This window comes from Lipophrys pholis (genome assembly GCF_963383615.2).
Source record: "Lipophrys pholis genome assembly, chromosome: 12".
NCBI classification, from domain to species: domain Eukaryota; kingdom Metazoa; phylum Chordata; class Actinopteri; order Blenniiformes; family Blenniidae; genus Lipophrys; species Lipophrys pholis.
In genome coordinates, this window is record NC_137641.1 from 10,784,122 (window position 1) to 10,806,759 (window position 22,638).

The following is a 22,638-nucleotide window of genomic DNA, read 5'->3' on the forward strand; positions in this document are numbered from 1 at the left end:
CAGGTTTCCTCCCATTGAAAATAATCAAGGTGTCCAGGTTCTTATCTCAACCCCACTTCATTAGTTCTTCTCAGACCAATGGCAGCAGATTTTGGAGTTCAAACACCAGAAACTTCCATAAAGAAGTCTAATCAAAGTCGGTTCAATTTGAAGTCCAACGTGGATTAGGGAGGGTAAACACTCTTGAACTCATTGACATCACAGCTACATTAACTCACACACCTCCATTTCAGGAGCAAATACAAACTGGGAAATCATAACCTCATTAGGATCACTTGAGCTTGCATTCAATCAGGAGGGTGAGGAGAAAGGCTGTCGAGTTCCAGCAGAAGTTATCCATCAGAGCCTGACGACTGTGAAAGTCCCATTCATCAACATCAAGGCATGAGCAATGGCTGTCAGGAATTCTGCCGCCTGCCTGTTTGCTGCGTCGACGCCAGAGGGGTGAGCTCCCCGAAAGCCAACGCACAACTTATGAATCATTTATGTGTGTGTGTGTGCGCATGAGCATGCAATGAAACGTATGTTCTCATCTGTACACATACATACACAGCAGAGTGGTTAATACATATCCGATCATTCCTGTAGTAGCATGACCAAGCTGTTGCTCTCACCCGTGTCGATTCTGAAGCAGGTGGTGTGGAATTTGCCCATGTAGAACTCCACGCCAATGATGGCGAACATGACGATGGCGAAGAAGAGCAGCAAGCCGATCTGCAGCAGTGGGACCATGGCCTTCATTATAGACTTCAACACCACCTGGAGACCTGCCAGACACAACGAGATGAGTGAGATAAGAGAGTGTGAGCAGGGTGCCGTCTACGTCTTGTAACTGACCCCCCCCCCCCCCCCCACCTCTCAAACCGATGCTATATTTTGTATGTTATCTTGGGTATGTTTCTCTTCACCTGCTCAGAAACAAATGCTACTTTTCCATTACACAACATCATGAATGATGCAGCTTTTGCAGGGTATGATTTGAAAATTCCAGGTATGTGTTGAGGAAGACGTCAGTGTATCATTAAAAATCAACTTTCAACTTTGCCTCTTTGAGATTAAACAGACCAGGACTCCCTGAATGGGACAAAAATTCTTAAAGACTGAACTGGACTTTTTATAATAGTAACTCCACCTGCTTGCGAAGTATGCGCATGCGAAGTTACAGTATTTTCGAAAAGTGGCAGCATTTCCGAACAGTTGTGTTTTCTTCTGTTTACACTGAGACAGAGTCAGGGCCTTTTAGAAAGTTGTGCTCTCAGTGACTCCAACCACCGACACCTAAAACACGACAAATGTTTTCCCCAGCTCACTTGAATCGTCGTGTAAATCGGGGGTCTTTGAAACACTGTGCATCAAGTACATCCAGACCATTTGAGGTGCACATGAACAACCAGTGGTGTAGTCCAGAGGCCTGTACTACAAACGGTGATAAACTTATCCAGGATCTCTCTCACGCGGGATCCTAGTCACCGTTACTACCAAGCAGGTTATCAACTCGCTGGTTCAACCCAGACCTACGTGTGCGCGTTCATATGAAAGGGGCGGAGTTTGCAGCGTCTGAACAATCACACACCTGGAGAAACTCTGCAGAGCAGTTTACAGATTACTGAAGGAGCAGTTATGCTCTGAGATTATATGAAGAATTAAAACACATCCACCAGGCGAAAAGCAACACTGCTGCTGCAGCCGAAGCCAGAACATTCCTGACTTGTTAATACGTGACTTCATGAGATTATACGATATTAATTCATCTGCGTTATAAACGGACGGCACTGTGATCACTCAGTTTCACTGAACTTTCTCACTGCTCTTCTTTTAGTTTATGTTCTCCATCCAGTTGTTTTGAGGCGGAGTTTCTCTTGTGAGAGTGTTTTGCGTTGGAATATGAATTCATCACCGCAACGGCACGAGTAGTTCTGCGCTCCATAAATTCATGTTTCTGCAGTTCTGTCCGGTGTGATCATTAACCTCTTTCTTCCAGAACCACCCTCGTGGAGCGAAACAGACTGGGAACAAGTCAAGAACAAAAACATCCTTCAAAGCCTCAGTGACCAGGATTTATCTCATTATGTCAAAAAGATCGCTCTAAGTTAATTTATCCTCTAAGCTCAGCTGCAGCTCTGCACTGAACCTGAGCACCAATCACCATCATTTATGGGCAGGTCATTTTCCAAGATCTGATTGGTCAGGAGGCGGAGCTCTGACCGTTTATCGAGATCATAACCTGGTCTGGAGCAGGTTAGAGATTCAGCGTAAGTTGCCGGGGTGATTCATCCTGGTGAGAAGTGAGCGAGCGTCGTAGTAGAGAAAACTCAGGCTTAATCCTTGAAGTTATCTCGATAAGAGAAAATCCAACGTCGTAGTACAGCCCTCAGGGTATACGCAGGTATACAGTGTATAGCCACTTATTTTTCGCCCAGCATTGCGTACATTTTTTCCAAAGCCCCCCCCAATGCTCCGCTCAGCAGTTTCTATGAGCCAGATTGCCTCTTTTCTGCCTCTAATTGGCTCGTACTTACTGCAGTCACTCATCTGATTGGTTCATGTTGATGTTTACTGTCCAACATGAAGACTGACGAGCCAATCAGAGACCGAGTCGGGCGGGTTACGAGCAGGCAAATATTGCTAACTGATAAATTGTGCTATAATTATGTGACAATGAGGAAATAAAAAGGAGGAATTTTAAATGGAGTCATCTTACACGTTCTAAAAAAAGGAAAAAAACAAAGGCAAAAGTCAGGCATGTACCAACTTCTTCCGGAAAAATAACAACACCACCATACTATTTAAAACTAACCTGGCTTCTCAGAATAGAATTTCACTTTGTAAGAGCTCACGAGGTTGAACAAGAACAGGAAAATAACAGCTTCATTTCCCTTCGTGACATCAATGAAAAAGTTGTTCCGTGTACAAAATCTGTTACAAATTTACAGAGAGTGTGTTGATCACACGTTATGTTCAGGAAAGATGTATTGGAAGAGCCGCTTACTGGGGATTCCTGACACGAGCTTCAGGGGTCTCAGCACTCTCACCGCTCGCAGGGTTCTCAGGTCAAAGTCCGAACCCACCGTGGCCAAGATCCTGCACAGAAACACATAAAAGAACGGTTAGAAACGCACATACCTACACAGAGTGGCTCAAAAAAAAAAAAAGGAATCTGCAAAATATAAATATTCTATGATGTGATTCTAATATTTGATGAAGCGTTAGAAAATATAAAATCCATTCACAGTGGAGTCGAGACTGAACAAAACACCACAACAGCTTTATTTCCAGCAGCCATTAATGTTGTCATTGATTTCTTAAAAAATGAACCAAATGTCATTTCACGCTAAAGTGGCCGGTGGTTTTCTTTCATTTGGCCTCAGTCGATTGAGTGAGGGTGTAAAACAGTGTTTCAGCAGATACCGGCGGTGCCCCTCACACACATTCACTCACACAACCAGAGGCTGATCATATAAGAGGCGACGTGCTGAATGTGTGTGTGCGCGTGCGTGTGCGTGTGTGTGTGTGTGTGTGTGTGTGTGTGTGTGTGTGTGTGTGTGTGTGTGTGTGTGTGTTTGTGTGTGTGCGTGTGTGCGTGTGCGTTTGCAGATGCACTTCAGCTACAGAGCCACAGCTGGCAGCCCTCATTACGAGCTGTACGCAGAGCGGGGACTTACGGTAAGTGCTCCACGGCAAAAGAAGAAGAAAAAAAAAAAAGATAAGAAAACACACTCCTGGCAGAGCCGGGAGAGAGACGGAGGGCAAAAAGAAAATAAGTAATGAGAAAAACGATGGAGAAGATTGGAATTGTTGGAGAAAGATAACTGAACCCAGATTACAGTGGAAAACACACCAAGCCCATAAAGTACAAATACATCAAAATGGTGACAACGTCGTGTAAATCGGTGAGCTGAGCCAAGATGTGTCCAAGTTTAAGCAACTTGCGGAATCTATTTGTTGTTACAAAAAATATATAGGAATAAATAAAATGTTAACTTCACTTTTGCTGAACCAACATATTATTCAACATTCAGGGAACTCAAGTATATGTGCAAATTACTACTCAAGCAGGCTTTTGGGAGAAAGTTACAGAAGTGAGGTTCTGTTTGGGGGTTTACAAGTATGAATCCCCCTGGAGACACACAGGGTGCCACTGTTTCCTGGAGCAAGGCCCTCAGCTCCCAGCAGCCTCTTGGAGCCCATAGGTGGGGTTTGAACCCGTGATCAGCTGAATTGACTCAGTGCTCATTTACACGACTGCGTTTTAAGTGAAAACGCATCGTTTTGGGTTTTCGGTTCAGGAAAGTTTTGCGTTTACATGGCAACACGCTGAAAACAGAAACACCGAAAATCATAACATCAAGGAAGCTAAAGAAGTTCAATCTGGACTAATAGGCTGAGTTTTTCTAAAGCCCCCGGCCTCATTATTATCGGGCCTCGGCTTTCTCTTCATAGGAGAGATTTTAACATGCAATTAAACTCATTATTCACCACTTTGGCCCCGTCGAACACGAGCGTCCAACTCTGTAACAGCTTTCAAAGCAAATATGAAAATGCATAATAGGCCCCCTTTAAAAACAGATTAGACTGAAAGGAAAGCGGTTCACTTGTTGCCGTTTGGATGGAATGAAAGCCTGTGCCCAGAGCCAATTTGTTACTGATGCAGCCTCGCACTGAACTAAATTATTTCACAATTCATGTCAAACATGTATGAAGAGTCAACATACTTTAAGTCATTTTGATCTGCTGACAAATCTATAGACCAATGTGAGTTCGTATGAGATTTCCCGGGAACATCCTCAGACGGGGAGTTACAAAAAAGGCATGAAAAAAGGGAGGAGAGTTTCACAAGAGAAGAGTTCAACTCAGAATTTTTTCCATCCTGCCCTCTAGTGGATGTAACAACCACACCAATAAAAGGGACTCATATGAAGACTGATGCTTGACAATGTTTGAAACATACGTAATAGTTTACCTGCGTGGGGGAGTCTTCAGTGTGGATACAAGCTAATGCCAATGTTACTTCCATGTCACTGACTTTTTTGGCACTCATGTGGTGCTGCTCCTCCAGTAAACAGGAGTTTAGTGTGATGGTAACTTCTGTTGACGCTAAACGTTAAGACCTGACAGTGGGAGACGACACCTTCACAACTCTGCAACACAAGTAATGAGCAACTAATGAGTAACAAGCTAAAAAAAAATTTAAATGAATTGAATATAGCTGTAATATTTTCATAAATTTCAGGTTTTACTGACATTTTAACATTTTACTGATGTCATTCAAATCCTTTTTTTAATTTTTTTTTTGTGAAACATGCTGAAGAATAACTGATAGTATTTATCAAATCTGGGTTTTTCTTTTAAAGCTTCACAGCAGAGTGTTTTCAGGAGCTCCAAAGCCTGCAGAAAATCCTCAAGGGTGCAAAAGCTTTAATGTAGACGGCAGAGAACTGTCATTTCTGACTGAAAGAGAATCTTCACACACGTACACACACACGTACACACACACGTACACACACACACACACACACACACACACACACACACACACACACACACACAGTCGTTCTCACACACACATTGAGGGACAGAAAAAAAGCAAGCTTATCTCTCCCTGGTTACCAGCAGCCTAGCAACCAATAAAGCATATCTTTGCTGGAGGGCTTTACCATTACGGGGGGAATCCATTCGCTATACACGATTGTAAAAAAAGAAAAACATGTTTTTACTTAACATGCTTTGCGCATCTCTTCAAGGTCCATCATATTTGATAAACTGATTATTTCCAATTGCTATACACGATCAGCCACTTTATTAGGAACACATGTTGACTTGCTGAGTCAAAAGGCTCATCAGCCAATCACATGGCAGCAACTCAAAGTATTTCAACATGCAGACATGGAGGAGATGAGCCGAGTGATTTAGGGTAAACGTAGCAGGGCGGTTTGGTGGCAGACGGGCTGTTCTGAATATTTCAGAAACTGCTGATCCAGTGGGATTTTCACATACAAGCATCTCCAGGGTTTACAGAGAAAAGTGAGAAAAAGAGAAACTAACCAGTGAGCAGCAGTTTTCTGAGGCGCCGTTCACATGTGTCAACTAGAACGGGCCGTCGGTAGAGTGCATACTTTCGCCAACGCCACATTTATCACCATGGAAACCAATGATTACAAGGTTGTTTGATCCACCACACCACTCCTTCCACCGTTTGTCATGGTCGTTTGAATTGCTTCACTGTTTGACACAGATGTCAACATATTTCACAATTTCCGTGTCACCGCACCCTGACCTTTGACCCAACAGCCGCCAACCAGGGTAATCACCTCACTGCATCATGATGCATATCAGAGTAAAGGGAATTAAAAACTGAACATTTTGTCTTTGGTACGACAGCAATTGGATTAAAACTGACCGCATTAGGATGAAAATACAAACTAGACCTTGACCTTTCACCCTGAAAATGTCATGCAATTCGAGTCAATCGTTTTTGCAAATAGTTAACACACACACACACACACACACACACACACACACACACATGTATGTAAGTCATACATACATACATACATACATACATACATACATACATACATACATACATACATACATACATACGTACAAACCAATAAATAAATGCACGCGGACAAAAACATAACATTCGCCTCAACTTCCGTTGGCGAAGGTAACTTACCTATTGCAACAACACATCATCGGCAGGGTAAAATGACAGTCTAATCGCAGCTCAAGATCTGTTAGTGGGTGAACGATCCAATCCCTGGTGATTTCTGTTTCACAGTGATAGGAAGAGCCGACATCATTCTTCTGTATGTGGCGACGAGATGGACAATAACAACAATGTTTTTCCCCAGTATCATGACTCTCAGTCCATATTCTCCTTGGACTTGGAAGTTTTATAGTTGAGAGTCACTATAACAACAATACAACCTGGTCATCTTTCCACATGAATGTCCACGTACTCGCCACTGTTAATGTTTATAGTGTTTATATATGTGTGTGTGGTCTCATCGCAAAAACAAACAGCACTAACTAGTGGCCCTACATGCTCACTACTGTATTTTCCGGACTACTGAGCGCACGTGGATATAAGCCGGACCCCTGCAAAATAAAAATAAAAAAAAGTACATATATAGGCTGCACTTGACTATAAGCCGCAGGTGTCCATGTTGTAACAGGGCAGGAATTTCACTGCGGGAATTGCTCATATTTTCATCAACTCCCGCAAATTATCAAATCTTTCATAGTGCTGGAAATTCCTGCACACAGTGCTGTGTGTGTGTGTGTGTGTGTGTGTGTGTGTGTGTGTGTGTGTGTGTGTGTGTGTGTGTGTGTGTGTGTGTGTGTGTGTGTGTTTGCGTGTCGTTCGCCTGCTGTGGAGAAGCTGCAGAGGGAGAGCGAGACACGCTATCACAGAGGGTTTTATCTCTGTTGATGAAGTATTTTATCAGTTATTTGCTGATTGTGATTCTGAGGAGGAACATTTCTCAGCCACATAGTCCAGCAGGGCGGCTTTACGTGATGCACCTGAACGCATCACTCACGGCCGTGAGCCACTGGTGTTCCGGACCACGGAAAGCAGCACAATGCGAGGTCACGAAGAGCAGAAATAACACTTTTAGGGCAAGTATGTACCAACATGCGGAAGTAGAATCTGGCAGCATGAAGCCCGTTAACCCGTAAAAACCTATAAATTAGCTGCGTGATTGTATAAGCCGCAGGGTTCAAAGCGTGTGAAAAAAGGAGCGGCTTATAGTCCGGAAATTACGGTACATCTTTTTCAGTGTTTCTACTATTTCCATGTAAGCGGACATCATTTTCAAATCGCTAACGTGTAAACGCAAAACTCTTCTGGAACGAAAACACAAAAGTGATGCGTTTTTACTGGAAACACTGTCATGTAAACAGGACTTCAGATTGGGTAGAATATTTGGGTTAATGTAAATATTACTGGCTTGACTTAAGACACAAGGCTCTCCAAAATAACATGGTAAGATCACTCCTTTTTTCAATTATCCATAAAGGGAATACATTTCTATCCTAATCACAGTACAAATGATCGAAGAAGACTGCAAAGCATCATTACTCCCATCATAATCCCACAATATAAAAGCTCAGGTTTGTTTCTACGTCCAGGTTTTTCACTGTTCCACACCTTACAGAAGCCATCTTTTGTCCGACTCTAATCCTGCTAATGACCGTCAATCATGATGTCAGCCGTTCCACTGAACTGACACACAGCATAATAGGATTAAAAGTGGGAGCCGAGAAGAAAACAGAAGAAATTTACAGTAGCTGGCAAACATGTCTAAGAATATAGTTTACAGCTAAGCTACACCTTAATTAATTAGTGTTGTTTGGAGCTTTGACAATATACTAAATCAGTTCTTCATTGTCATGAATGGCTTTTCAAGTCCGTCTCGCTTTGACGTTCCAAATATTTTCTCCCCATTCAGCTACTTTTTCTACAGCCACTTGGCAAACTGCTACACTGGAAATACTGCGTGACCTCTCCAAACACTACTGCAGTTATGTAGTTCTCCTCTGGAGCGCCTAAACCATGAATGGGCTTTCTTACAACTGAAGTCATGAGAAAATCTTGAACCGCTTCAGAAGATCCAGCTAAGAAACGCTTCTTCGACCTGATTCTGCCGTCACGTTTGAAAAGCAACTACTGCAATATATAGAAGAAACTACTGGGTTGAGTGGTGAGTAATCTAAATATCCATAGACACTGAAGAAATCTTGCACCAACACTTCCAATAAAGAGCTTCCTTTCAATAATATTGTCAGATATATATGTTCACAGCCAATATAGTGGCGTAGCTGAAAACAATTTTAGTAGTTTCACTTTACAATCCAAATGAACACAGGCACACGTGTGCCTTCTCTCTCATGATGTTTCCCTCTAAACCAGTTGTAAGCCCTCTACTGAAGACTAGTAACTTTCACTAATGAGGGCTTTGGACCACGTGCCTCGGTTCTATTGGGGTACAGTGAATTAAGAGGAGAGAAACGAAATAGCTTGAAGCAGGAGATGAGTTGCCATAGAACAAACATGTCCTTCTACTGAGCTCAGTGGTATCTTCAGTCTTGAAGAGGTACGCAGCGTCCTTGAATTCGGACTCATGAATGTTCCTGTTCTTTGTGGTTGAGTTGTTACAACTCTATTAATCTCTTATTAAATTAATTAGAATTGAATCATTGCAATACAATGCATGAAATACGACAAAAAGAATCAATTCCACCACGTTGATCCATCCTTTGGATCAGTGAACAAAAGAAAAGTTTCGCAAATCCTCAAAAACACCATAAAGGTGTGCTTTTTTGCAAAAAATGTCAATAAACCTCAGAACTAGTCAAAACAGCAACAAAGACCTATAGTATTATATAACAACGTTATAACACAACTCTTATTTTGCCAGAGCATACAAAAGAGGAAAAATAAAAATACTTTTTCTGACTTGAATGAAGCAGGACTTTGCTTCTCGCGCTTAGCATTAGCATTGCGCTAGCATAGCATTAGCATTTTCACTTAGCATTAGCATTTTAATTAGAGCTCAACAGACTCACCAACATGATGTTCCAACATAAAAACCGTCTTTCCATTGATCAGGGCTTCACTCCGAAGCTTATAAAAGCAAATCAATGTGTGTATTCTAAGTTTTTGCAGGGTAATTGACACTCTAATCAACAACAGCAAGTCAAACTTCCGAGAGAGGATACACACTTCCTTTTACCAAAATAAAATCCTTTTCGAAATAAAACACCTATATAAGTGCATTAAAGAAACGAGGGCAGAAATAAGGTACGTTTTCTCCCCTGGGTTACACAGTGTTTCTACACATGGAGTCCAGGAGTTGGAATTTTACACTTTTCAAGGAAATATATTCTTTGATAAATATTTCCTTTTTTTTTTTTGAAGGCTCTTGCTGAGAGTGGGTGTGTCCACCGGGATTTGGCTTCACAGAAATTGGAGAAAAAACTTGTAGGCTTTTTTTAAAGGGTAAACTTGGTGGGCTTCAACAACAACAACAAAAAACTTTGGGCTCATCGCTCCAAATGAAAGGACTCGCACATTTTCTTTTGTGAGCTTGATAATGAAGCATCAGAGGAGGGAATCTGGTAAAAGGTTTACAGCAGAGGTGTAAAACTCGGGCCTCATTTACACAACAGCTTTCAAGTGAAAACAGAGAGCTTCAGTTGTTGTTTTTTTGGTGTCCGAGTTTAAACCATTACCACTCCTTATGTGCAAAAGGGGGAAAAAAACACAACTTTTCTGAAACGCTGCAACTGCACATGTGAACCACGGCCGTGATAAATAGTCCTCCGGAGTGTCCTCACTCCCAGTTAATACTCTCAGCAGCTTGGTCGTCTGCCCATACGAATGTCCATGGACTCCCACTGTAAATGTTTATATCGTATTGTTCTCTGCACGCATGTGTGTGTGGTTTCATTATAGAAACAACCAACAGGATCAGCTCCTATTTAAAAAAACTCATTTCTGTTGTTACATGAGCTCCAAATCAGTGGGAAAGCGCTATCTAAGTGACATCCATTCACAAGTGTAGAGAGTGTAAATTGATTATTGATGTTACTGGTTATACTCTGGAGGAAAAAGCCCCTCGAATCACCCAAAAGAAAAAAACTCCCTGTTCGTGACCCGAGTGAGAGCGCTCTATTCAGAGCGAGACTCTGTGACCTGAAGAAGATGAAAAGAGCATAAAAATATGAGGAAAAAAAAAAAAAAAAAAAAAGCAAAAGCATGACTCACCCTCCCAGCTTTTATTTAAACACATCTAAGTACATAGGTTTGTGTGTTTGGACGCACTCGTGTGTGTGTGTGTGTGTGTGTGGAGGTTTGATCTGATGGCCGCGCAGGCAGACAATTGAAGCAGGCAGCGGGCTGGAAAAGCCACTACGACTTTTAATATCCCTTTATCGTCACCACAATCTGACCGTGAGGGCGCCAGACACTAAACACAGGAAATATGGAGGGTGATAATATTGTTTGTCAGCCACCAGCTAACATCCTTAAAAAAAAAAAAAAGAATAGATCGTATGGAAAGCATAAAAGGATACAAACAAGACTTCTACATTGGTGGAGAATTTCATTAAATAACAAAACAAAAAAAACTCATCGGGGGTGCAGCTCATCAAACACACATTTCTGAGGAAAGATGTGATTCAGCCGTTTTCAAGGGAATATAAATAGAGCTGGAACCACTTTAACATGGAGGAAACAAAAGCAGGAGCAGATAGCGAGGTGAGAGTGATTCATGCTGCCTATCAAAATCCGTGGGAAGAAGCTTCAGTCCATTATTTGCTATTTGTCATGCAAAAAAAAAAAGTATCTGTGCTCTATGAGCGATAATTATGTTCTTCTGGTAAGAAGAGAAGGAGAATTCCCCTCAGGGTCTTCTGAAGACCATTAGAATGATTTATTTGAGCAGTTTTTTGTAGTTTAATTCATTTACATTGTGTATTTTCTACTTAAAGCAGGTTATGTCAACAGAAAGAAGAATCGCGTACTGGTAGAGTAAAATTCAAGCAATTTCATTGAGGAAGTTTCAAAAATTAAAAACCACGACTGGAAAAGTGGACGAGACTTCTACTACTCTACTACTACTTCTAATGGAAGTTCAAACTAATTCAGTTATAAAAATGCAATTTTAAAGAAATTACAGTTTGTTTTGTCAGGGTCCCTTTCCAAATTTAAAAAGCAATGATGGGAAATTGTATCTTCATGGATCTCTGAGGCGGAAGTCTTAATAATGAGATTATTCTTAAATATTCCTGTCAAAATTCAAGGTAAGGGCCGACATTAAAGTTCCTTTACCATAATTCACACGGGAAAAACGAAAGTTTTAGGACACAGTTCTAGTTGATGTAGATCTCCAATGCGTTGTCAATGTCTTTCTGGAACTTCATCATTACAGTCATCCAAACACGCATTTCCAAAATTTTAATTTTGCAGAACATCCCTGGGTTTGTTGACATCTGAGCATCACAGAAACTCCCGAAGATTTAAGACTATGGCAACGCCATCTTTGATATCCCAGAAACCCTTGTGGCGGGTTTCTCAAGATGACGTCGGTTATTGAAACATAAACACAGTTTGTTGGCCACAAATTCCGCTTTGCTTGTAAACATATCGACTTTGGTGTGATCGATTTGAGCAACTGCGGGTTGGAAGTGAGTGGTCATGGTCTTTTTTTCCCCGAATGGATTAATTCTCTGTGCAGAGGTGGTACCTTTATGGGAAGTACGTATGTTTCAAAGATTTTTTTTTTTCTGATGGAATAACTGAATAAATGTTACTTTTTAAAGTAAACATAAAAAATATATTGCATTTAAAACCACTCTCAGTGGTAAAATTTATCTAAAGCAAGACCCAATTTATACATTTCAAGTGAAAACACATCTTTTTTGCATTTTTGTTTCAGAAAAGTTTTGCGTTTGCACGGTGACCTTTTGAAAATGATGTCAATTTACACAGAAACGGCAGAACCGCTGAAAATAATCGAGTTAGTATGCCAAGCTACGAGCTGGAGCGGTTTGTTGTTTATGTGATGAAACCACACACACATGCACGCAGAGAACAACACGCTATAAACATTAACAATAGAAGTTTAGGGCATTGGTTTGGACATACAAAGAAGATGGATTGTTAATACGGTGACTGTCAACAACAGAACTATCAAGTCCCAGGAGAATATGGACTGGGAGTCACGACACTCTGGAGGAAACATTGTTGTTATTGTCCATCTACTGAGCATGTGCAGAAGTAAAATTCACTATGGGCATGGTGCACATGCGCAGTGGCAGTGTTTCCAAAAAGTTGTGTTTTCTGTCATCTACACGGAGATGCATAGTAGTTGGAGAATCTTCAAAAAGGTCCACCTTGGGAGCCATTTAAAAAAAAGTTTACAGTGGCTCCGTAAACGGAACCCTCAAAGTGCTACGAAAGTTTTCCATTTCACCTTAAAAACACTGTAGAGTGAACAGGATCAAGAGTTCATCCTGAATTTAAAAGGCCAAATCATGAAGGGGACAAAGGAGGACAAAAAAACTGTGAGACTTTTCTGTTTGATTACATTTTCTGCTGCATCTCAGCGTCGGGCCATCATACAACGATAAATATGAATGAAAGTGGGATGCAGGCACGACTAAAGATAAAGAATCATGCTTTATGGAAAAAAAAAAAAAAAAAAAGTGAAGAAACAGCACTAAGCATAAATCAAGCACTTTTCATGCTCCTACGCTACAAAGTCATGCTCTGTAAAGCCGTTTCTGTGAGAGGAGGCTGCTCACAGTAACAAGCCCACACAGAATTACCATTCAGATCTGCCGCTTTCCTCACTCAGATTCATTTCATGTCTTTATATGATTTCACAATACAACCTCTTGGAATTACACAGCTTCAATACAATTCAGAAAGATGGGCGGAGTCTATTCCAGCTGACATTTTGACCAATTTAATCACTCAAGGAAAATAAAGTCCTGTCTTTAAAATGCAACCCACTTTTTTTTTTTTTGCCTCATGCTGAGCTTTTGAAGAAATAGAAAATATGATCAAAGCTCCCTCATTAACAAATTAGATTTTCATATTTTTGACAAAACCTCTGGCAATAAAATGAGATATTTTAGTGTTCCGAGACTTCAAAGTGGTGACGGGCCTTTTTTTTTTTCCAAAATGCTAAAAAGATGATAATTTATATTCCACAATGATTAATTAAGGCAGGAAAAAAGGCATGATGGAGACACAGTGGTGAAGTGAGGCTGAAGATTGTAGCCGAGAGAAAAACAGAGAAATGCAGCTTTTTCTTGTGCGGCGGAGTGATGTAGTTTAATTACCGCGACCATGCCCTGCTGGGGGCCAGGGGGGGGCTGTGATTGAGTTTTTCACACATCCCGGTAAGACGAGACGGAGGGGGGAGGGGGGATCTCTGAGGACAGATGAGGGAACTTGGTCCTGACAACGCCACCGACTTGCTGTGTCTGTCTGGATGAGCTCTGCCAGCTGGTCACGAACTGTGTGTGTGTGTGTGTGTGTGTGTGTGTGTGTGTGTGTGTGTGTGTGTGTGTGTGTGTGTGTGTGTGTGTGTGTGTGTGTGTGTGTGTGTGTGTGTGTGTGTGTGTACTTTTATGCTTTTATAAAATATCTGCCCGTCGGCCAGCAGCTGCAGTATTGGTTCATGATAACTCAATAATTTCACTCTCTGCACCTCTACTGAGAGTACTTATTGGTGTCAAATCAAAGTGCGGCCTTTTAAAGCTTTTATTACTTATCATTTCCATACGAAGCACACCCCAGGAATTTAATCTCTGCTCACTGTGGGCAAAAAGCTGCCCCAGTAAGTCACCACACGCATGAGAGAATGTTTGGGTTTTTAAAACCAAAAGGAAAAAAAAAAGAAGCAGGAAATCCTCTCTAGATCTCCTCATGTATTGGAAATACTGTATAGGCTATAGTCAGTAACTTATTGAAATAGATATAGATAGTTCTGAACATGTATTCACATAAAAAAAAAACTAATTTACCCATCCCTGCTCATGTATTCACTCATTTATACCATGATAGCAGGAAATAGAAGAGGAAATATGTGTGAGCATGTACTGTGTGTGTACAGGATTAAGTCGTCAGCATACAGGGATAATTGATGGGTTTGTTCCCCTTCTGCTGACCCCCATTCAGCCTGCTTCATTCCTCCCAGCAGCTCGATGGCCAAATTGAATAGAAGCGAGGACTGTGGACGTCCCTGTCTGGTCTGTCTGTCGTCTTCAAGATAATTACTCACTGTTTTATTTATTGTAATACAAGATAAGGGCCTACTGATTCTCATATTGTATTAGCGGCTCTGCATGGATATCTTCTTTATTCCGGAAGCGTTTCATATTTTGAATAAGTGAACATAAAGTACGGAAAAAAGTTGTTTTGTTTTTTTTCTATTATTTTCTTATGTTCTGTCTGTGTTGGAGTAACGGAATGTGCCTGTGTGTGTGTGTGTGTGTGTGTGTGTGTGTGTGTGTGTGTGTGTGCGTGTGTGTGTGTGTGTGTGTGTTTGTTTTGGAGCTCAATACTGAATCATGTTGATGTGAGTGTAAGAATATGTTTGAGAAGCACAATAAAAAAATATTTTGAAATACATAAACAAGAATGTCACTTTGGAGAGACACTTGAAGACAAATCATTGCTTATGAAAAATGGATCCAACAATGGCAGGGTTACTCATATTTCCGATTTTTACATTTTACTCATTCCGTTTTGAAAAGAAAGACAACGCTTTCTTTTAAATGGATAACTGTCTCGCTCACCACTGCTGGGACTTTGGTCTAGTATGTCTATGATGGAAACATTTCTGGATGTTTTATGTAATTTTAGATAGTTGGCAATGCCAAGTTCTCCCTGTGTGTGTGTGTGTGTGTATGTGGGTTTCCTCTGGCTGCTCCGGTTTCCTCCCACAGTCCAAAAACATGCATGTGAGGTTAACTGGCGACGTAGTGTTATTCACACAACAGTTACTAAGTGAGATTGTGTGGACGTCTCTTTCAACACAATATTTTTGGTAGTTTTCCAGATTTCTAGTGGCACAAAGGCCTGATTGATATTTAAAAAGAAACAATGAGGCACCTTTAATCCATCCCTGCTGTGTTGGTGCCAAATCAATGAGCAGGAAACTTTGAGGCAATATCCAGATGAGAGCGCTGGAGTCATTGTTGTGACATTGAACTGAATTTATTGAAAAGGAAAATGTTGTTAAATCACATGTTTAAAAACTGAAAACATTCAAACATGATTTCTTAGTCAAATCTAATATCAGCTTGTCATTTCCTCATCTTTTTGCTCGTGTCATTGTCTCGACCAGGGGTGTCCAACCCCGGTCCTCGAGGGCCCCTGTCCTGCATGTTTTAGCTCCTCCCAGTTGCAACACACCTGATTGCAATGAGGAGCTCATTATTGGGCTTTTTCACAACCTCGGTCATGACATCATCATTAGATTCAGGTACGCTGAAGCAGGGAGAGAACTAAAACATGCAGGACAGGGGCCCTCGAGGACCGAGGTTGGACACCCCTGGTCTAGACAAAATCCCATAAACCACGTCAAAATGATCCCCGGTACATCTGTTCCATGTCATCACGACAGGGCACTGGATGTGTACATGCACGGAGACACACACACACACACACACACACACAGAAAATTAACCTCATCATTAGACACAGACCATTTCTTTCCCATTAGAACCTCATTTCAACCATCTCATCTAATAAGAAATGAGCAAGCCAATCATAAAACAGACGTCACCTCATGTCACATCCTGTTTCTGAACAATAATGGACTCTGTGTGTGTGTGTGTGTGTGTGTGTGTGTGTGTGTGTGTGTGTGTGTGTGTGTGTGTGTGTGTGTGTGTGTGTGTGTGTGTGGTGTTGTGCCTCAACAATGTGAGTGGACAGCTGCGACAGTCAGGAGAGACCAAGCATTTCCCACAATGCGCATGAGGACAGAAGGAGGTCCTCATGAACTCATCGAGGCTGCCAGAGCCGCTTGCCATCAAACATGGCCGCTGTGGCACTAAACACACGCACGCACACCCACACACACACACGCACACACACACACGGGCAGGTTTCCTCCTTGTTTGACTCATGAATAACTCAAAAGTAAGACTATCACAGCTCAGATCCTCAGGCTAAAACTTAACATAACGCCTGATAATATGACGAACTGAACTCGACGACACAACCCAGAAAATATCTGATGAAAGTGGAATTTGTTCAAAAGGTGAAACTAGAACAGCAGCAGAAACCATGTGCAAAACGTTTCCATGAATGACATTAAAACACAACTGCAAGCTTCAGTCCGCAAATATTTCGTACTTGAAGTCCAGAATGTTTCCAAAACAGCCGGTAATGTTGAACAGACTGCACAGGAAAGGGTTAATGATCAAATATAGTGGTTTTGTGGAGCTCAAGTGAAGATGGTACCTGCCTTTTCTCCTGCCTTCACTTCATTTTACTGACCCTTTCCCCTTCTACCAACATAAGCAATAAACCCTGAGCAACCAAAACATGAAAACAATGCTCAATAGGCAAAATCTGCATCTGATGGCCAGTGCCTGATTTCAGTATTGACATAAAGGATAAAATGAAGAAATACATGGATTGAGAGGGAGGGAGGATGGCTGCAGACGTGAGCGTAGATCAGGGATGTCAAACTCTGAAATCGTGCCATTATAACCTTTAAATTCAAACTTTATAAAGATTGTTTTGTTGTGGCACAGAGTGTATGGGATGAAAATGTCCATAAATTCACAAAACCAAACAATTATTACAGAAAATGACCACAATCTCAACATAAAGCAAAATTTAATGAAACCTTCTGGTGCAAAATACAATGAAATTTCCCCCCAGATTTTCCTACAGCTGGCGTAACGTCAGTAAACACCATCAATAAGAGCATCACTCGATTATAAAATACAGAAATAAGCAATGTGAAGCTTCCTCCTAATGTCATAAAATCTGCATCCAAACAAACACTGCCTTCCAGTCTATTGCACCTTATTATTTCTATACAGTCCACCTTTGTACTAAACAATAAAGTAGCAGCTGAGCAGGCAAAACCGAAAAACACAGAGCTCAAGTAATAAAATCTGACGAGCAGTTACCATACCCGAGCCAAACAATAACTCAAGGATGATTAGCTCCAATTTAAGATGAGGCGCAACCAAAAAGACCCAAATGGAGAGGAAACAGAGGGAGGCTGGCAGCAGTGTGATTCACTGCCACTTAACGTGGAGCTGTGGTTAACTAATAAGCAGCCATGTGTCATGAGGTCTGCGCTCGCGTTCAGTCTGCCTGCTGCAGAAAAGAGAAAAGACAACACGTCCATTCGGAGGCACTCGGTTTTAGTACCTTTTGGCTCACAGGCGTGACGGTTGCAGCTGATCTGATGAGGCTGAGTGAGATTTTGAGCCAAACCAAACCGAGATCACGACACCGGTCTGATTGGAGTCTGGACCACATTCACTGAAGTATTCCAACAAATGAACAACAGTTTTAGTATTCTCAAAAGATGAAGTAGTTCTCTCCACAACGACACACAGGTTGGTTCACTGAAATGGGCGTTAATTGCTCGGCTCCCTCTTTCTTTCTTAGACCAGCAATCAGCCTTTGTGTCTTACGCCGTGAGAACTGTTCAGAAAAATGTACATAGGTCTGTGGAAATGGAACAATACAAGGTCACGCTCTTCAACAGAAATACTGCACAATAAACATAATTACACACACTGACTTGTTGGCCGCTTGTTGTGGACTGAAGCTTTTAAGTCTATACAGTCCATAAAGTACTTATAATGATCCATTTAGCAACAATAACTGATTGCATGATGATCTGAAACTGCTCTTTTACTGTCAATGAACGAATGAATGAATGAATGAATGAATGAAGTAGTTCCCAGGTGTGTGTCCCGCACAATAAAATCCCATTTTCATAAGCTACACAAGTTCACATTCTTTAGATTTTAAATGTCATTTACTTCCCATCCAATACATAAAGTTTCATGTCTTACTCTTAAACTAATTTTTGAATCGATTATTAAAATCTGACATTTTAAACACTTGGATATGCAATACTAATGCAGCAGGTGAGATGCACTTGGAAAGTAAGCTGGTTCAAAAAGCTGTGAATGTTTGTACAAATTTATCATTCATGTTTTGTGAAAGGGTCCAATTGGTTTTCACTCTATTTTAGTCATTTATGTTTCGTCTGCACGGAAACACAAACATAACCAAATTCATGTTTGCTCATTTTTTATGAGGAAAGACTCCAGTGTGAGGCCAACAGAGCAGCAGATTGAGACAATCGATTTGGATAATACGTCTTCTTTTAAGAGAAGCAATGTTTTGAAAATGATCAGAAATGCGTGTTTAAACGCTGAATGTTTTCAAGTGTAAACGCAAAACTTGGTCTCTGAAAACTAATAATAAAGTCTTGAATCTACCTTGACTTTTTCCTTCATGCATTGGCATTCGATTGCCGAAACCGTCACTAACCCAAACACACACTCAGATCAGCTCACAGAGTTTATTAGGATCGGGACAGGAGTCCAAAATACAGACAAATCCCAAAACATGCACAAGGATTGGCAGGAGACAAGACAAACTACGAACGACGATTCAACTGGAAACGGGGTTTAAATACACGCGGGGAGGAGAAGACACAGGTGACACACATCAACACTAAACACAGAGGGAGGGTGAACAGGAAGGACAAGTATACAGAGGTAGGGACAGGACAGGCGACTTCAAAATAAAACAGGAAGCGAGACAAACATCTACCTGTCATCAAATCCTTGTGAGTTTCTTTGACAAACCTACAGCCCAGGTGTTCCAGTAAAAGAAGAAGGGATCAGATTACCCTTCATCACGTACAGTTCACAACAGGAAGCAGATGCTTGACATAAAGAGGGGACGGACTCAGGAATGAGAATGGCAGGAGAGAGTGTCAGCCGGTTGTTTTAACATGACAGCGGGTTGGAGGCAGGTCAACTGGAGTATGAGTACTAACCTTTAGCTCCTTGCTGTGTCATGTAATAGTAACTAAGTTGTGTCAAGGAGCTTTTACGAGTACAGGTACGCCGTGCAGTATCGAACCCGATACCCAATACCAGCATCGGTGCACCCCGGCCTGTTTCCAAGGCTCATTTTGATATGAAGGTTTTGAGCTTCCACAACAATTACTCGCAGTAGTACTAGTGAAGCAAAAGGAGTCCAGTGTGTGCATAATGAATCTCCAGACCAATGGAGGAGGTCAATATTTTCACAGTACGAGAGCTATTGTTAGAGGACACAACCCCCAAGGAGTCATCCTGACAAGATGTCCTTTGATTTATGTTTGGGAAGGCAATCAAGCCGACTGGCCTCAGCCGAGTCCTTTCTGGAAAGCTGCATGGGATGTGACATTATGGCGCGCACTCACTGCATGGTCCGACAGTCATTGTATGGATCTGGACTCACAGTACATCACGCAGATTGTAGCCCGGGGGAGGCGGCGGGAGAAGCTGGACGTCCATATGAAACACTGTCTTCAGTCTGACTCGTCTGTTTGTACAATATAGAAATGCAGGATGGATAGAAAGAATAACCTCGGCTTTATGGTGTGTGTTTTCTTTTCCTTTTCTTTTTTTTTTACAGAAAGCTCATAAAGGATGACATAGAAAGGCGGAGAGCAGACGCAAACATGAGGCAACACTAATAAAAACTCAAATGAATCTCCAGCCAGACAGTAAAGATATTGCTTGAAAATATTACACTGAATGTGTTTATAGCAGCCTGAAGGAGACTGGTAAGAAATGATCTGTATCATGGGTAAATATTGTGTCATTTCTTCATCACGACTAACTCCTGACAAAAGAGCTGAAAACCTGAGCTTGAAGCTGGGAAAACTGGTTCCTGAGTCAATTTGAGGCGGTGTTCTCCAGCTTCACGGTCATTTAGGTTCTAGAATCCGTTTGACAAGATTGCATCGTGGGAAAGAGCATCTTTGAAAGTATATCAGGGAGGATAATTAGTAAAATGGTGTTAAATCTCACACAACTTGTGTTTTTTTTTCACTGAACCAAGACATCATTAATAAATAAGATCCAACCTCGAGTGGCAAAGAAAATTATACTAAGCTTGTGAAAGCTGTGTAAATGATCCATGGCATCGGATTGACACAACAAAGAAAGAAAGACTTTGCTGGTGTTTGATTGTCCAGTAGTAACCAGACTGGTCAGCATGTTGCAGTGTTGCACATTAGGAGGAAGGATTGTTCATGAGGCAACTAACCTTTGTTGTTGGGTTACAGTTAACACAATGAGGGGTTTTTCCTATGACGTTTAACGTCGGGAACATTGCTTACTTTGTCCAAGAAATGGACAAATAGGTCGTCCATTAAGTAGTATAGGGCCGGCCATAACATTATAACCACATACTGTGTGTAGGTTCCAATACAGCTACCGATCATGACCCATGGAGGTAACGGCTCCACGGTCTTTTTGTCCGAACCAGCGTTTACCTTTGTACCAGCAAACCTTAGTTTTCCCCCCTTTGGATCACTTTTGAGAGATATTGACCTCTTTAGCCCAGGAAGAGCGACGGAGTTGGGGCTACTCTGAGCCAGTCGTCATTTCGTTTCAAACTCGCTCAAACCCTTATATTCGGCCATTTTCGGATTCTGACACTTTGATTTTGAAGAAAAAATTGTTAATTTGCTAAACTATTTCATCTACTAACTGGTAGCAGTGTGCGTTTTTTTTTTTTTTTAGATCCAGTGAACCTAATGAACTTCTAGACAGACCAAAAACATCCTGCCAGTAAGAATGAATTGTTTTCAGTTATCAAAAATAAACTCTAAATCTACATCTGATCCAGTGTCGATGTGTGGGAAGGCCATTCGACAGAGACAAGGTTCCACGTCACGCGTCATTCAATCTCAACTAAGGAATCAAAGGGACCGTTGGAATTGCAGTATATTATCTTGGCTGATTCATTGGTACGTCAGTGCGATTTAAGCTCCGAGGTCATGATGTTCCTCTTGATGATGGTCAAGTTAATGCTTCAGCTCCAGCGGCGTCAGGACCGATATCAATGACGCTTGAGCTTCTACGCCTCTGTTGCTAATTTTAGTTGTCAGATCGCTTGGAATTGACTGCAATATATTTCTCAGCTTCATGCTGTGCTCCATAATTCAAGGCTCACCCCTTGGTGACCCCTGCAATCGCATGGTACAGCGACCATCATCCGTCTCAGCAAACAACCACTGACGAAGACCCAGAGAAACCATGCCTCTTCCTCGCATCTTAACAGCTTAAACACTTTCGCAAATACAAATGCAGAGTTGCTTTTAACCACGATACGCCAACTTAACGACCTTAGCGCGTTCAACCCACCCTTCATTTTATTTTGGAGCTGTAGTACCATCGGTGAAAAGAAAGCGCCGACCCGCTGACGTGCGAACAGCCAGGCTGTCATTCACAGAAGGGTAATCAGTGGGGAGATCTGTCTTTCTTGGAAGAAAAACTCCCAAATGTGCAGCCACCACTTGCTGAATTTGGATCGCTGTCAGATTCTGTCAGAAACAGATTCCCAAGCTCTCATTCTTCACAAACAGACACTCGGAGACAACCGGCAGCGCTGGAGATGAAATTCCTTACAACAGAACTATGTAATACACGTGCCAGGTTCACCTCAAAGAGACATAATGTATTATGATAATCTGTGTTTGTGTTTGTTTCTGATGCAGCTGGCAACATCTGAGCCCCTAACAAAGCGTGACAGTTTTTCGACAGTGGAACAATGAAGATGTATTAATGTTTTTGGCAGGACAGCTGTGTGCAAATGCATTCACAAATTACAGTGGAGAGTTTTCGTAATGAATGCTGCTATTATCAGCCAAAATATGTAAATATTATAATACGAGAGAGGACAGCATTAAACAGTGATGAAGCACTGAGCTCATGGAGGACACCATAAGTCATGAATAAAGGAATCGGAGGACTCGGGCCCCATTGACATGATGTTTTCAAGTAAAAACAGAAAAACTTTAGTTGCATTTTGAGGGTGCTCTGAGCCACTGACAGCATAACTTTTTG

The 22,638-nt window shown here is 41.5% G+C and overlaps 1 protein-coding gene across 1 annotated transcript in view; it reads right to left on the bottom strand.

Annotated features, from left to right (window-relative positions):
- cacna1bb (calcium channel, voltage-dependent, N type, alpha 1B subunit, b) overlaps positions 1-22,638 on the bottom strand; it is a gene marked incomplete at both ends in the record, with an annotated part of 227,068 nt that overhangs the window by 144,282 nt on the left and 60,148 nt on the right. The window contains 2 exons of the mRNA XM_080476704.1: positions 615-767; positions 2,990-3,081. Of these exons, the coding sequence (XP_080332830.1) occupies positions 615-767; positions 2,990-3,081 (245 nt within the window). The remainder of the gene's footprint in view (positions 1-614; positions 768-2,989; positions 3,082-22,638) is intronic.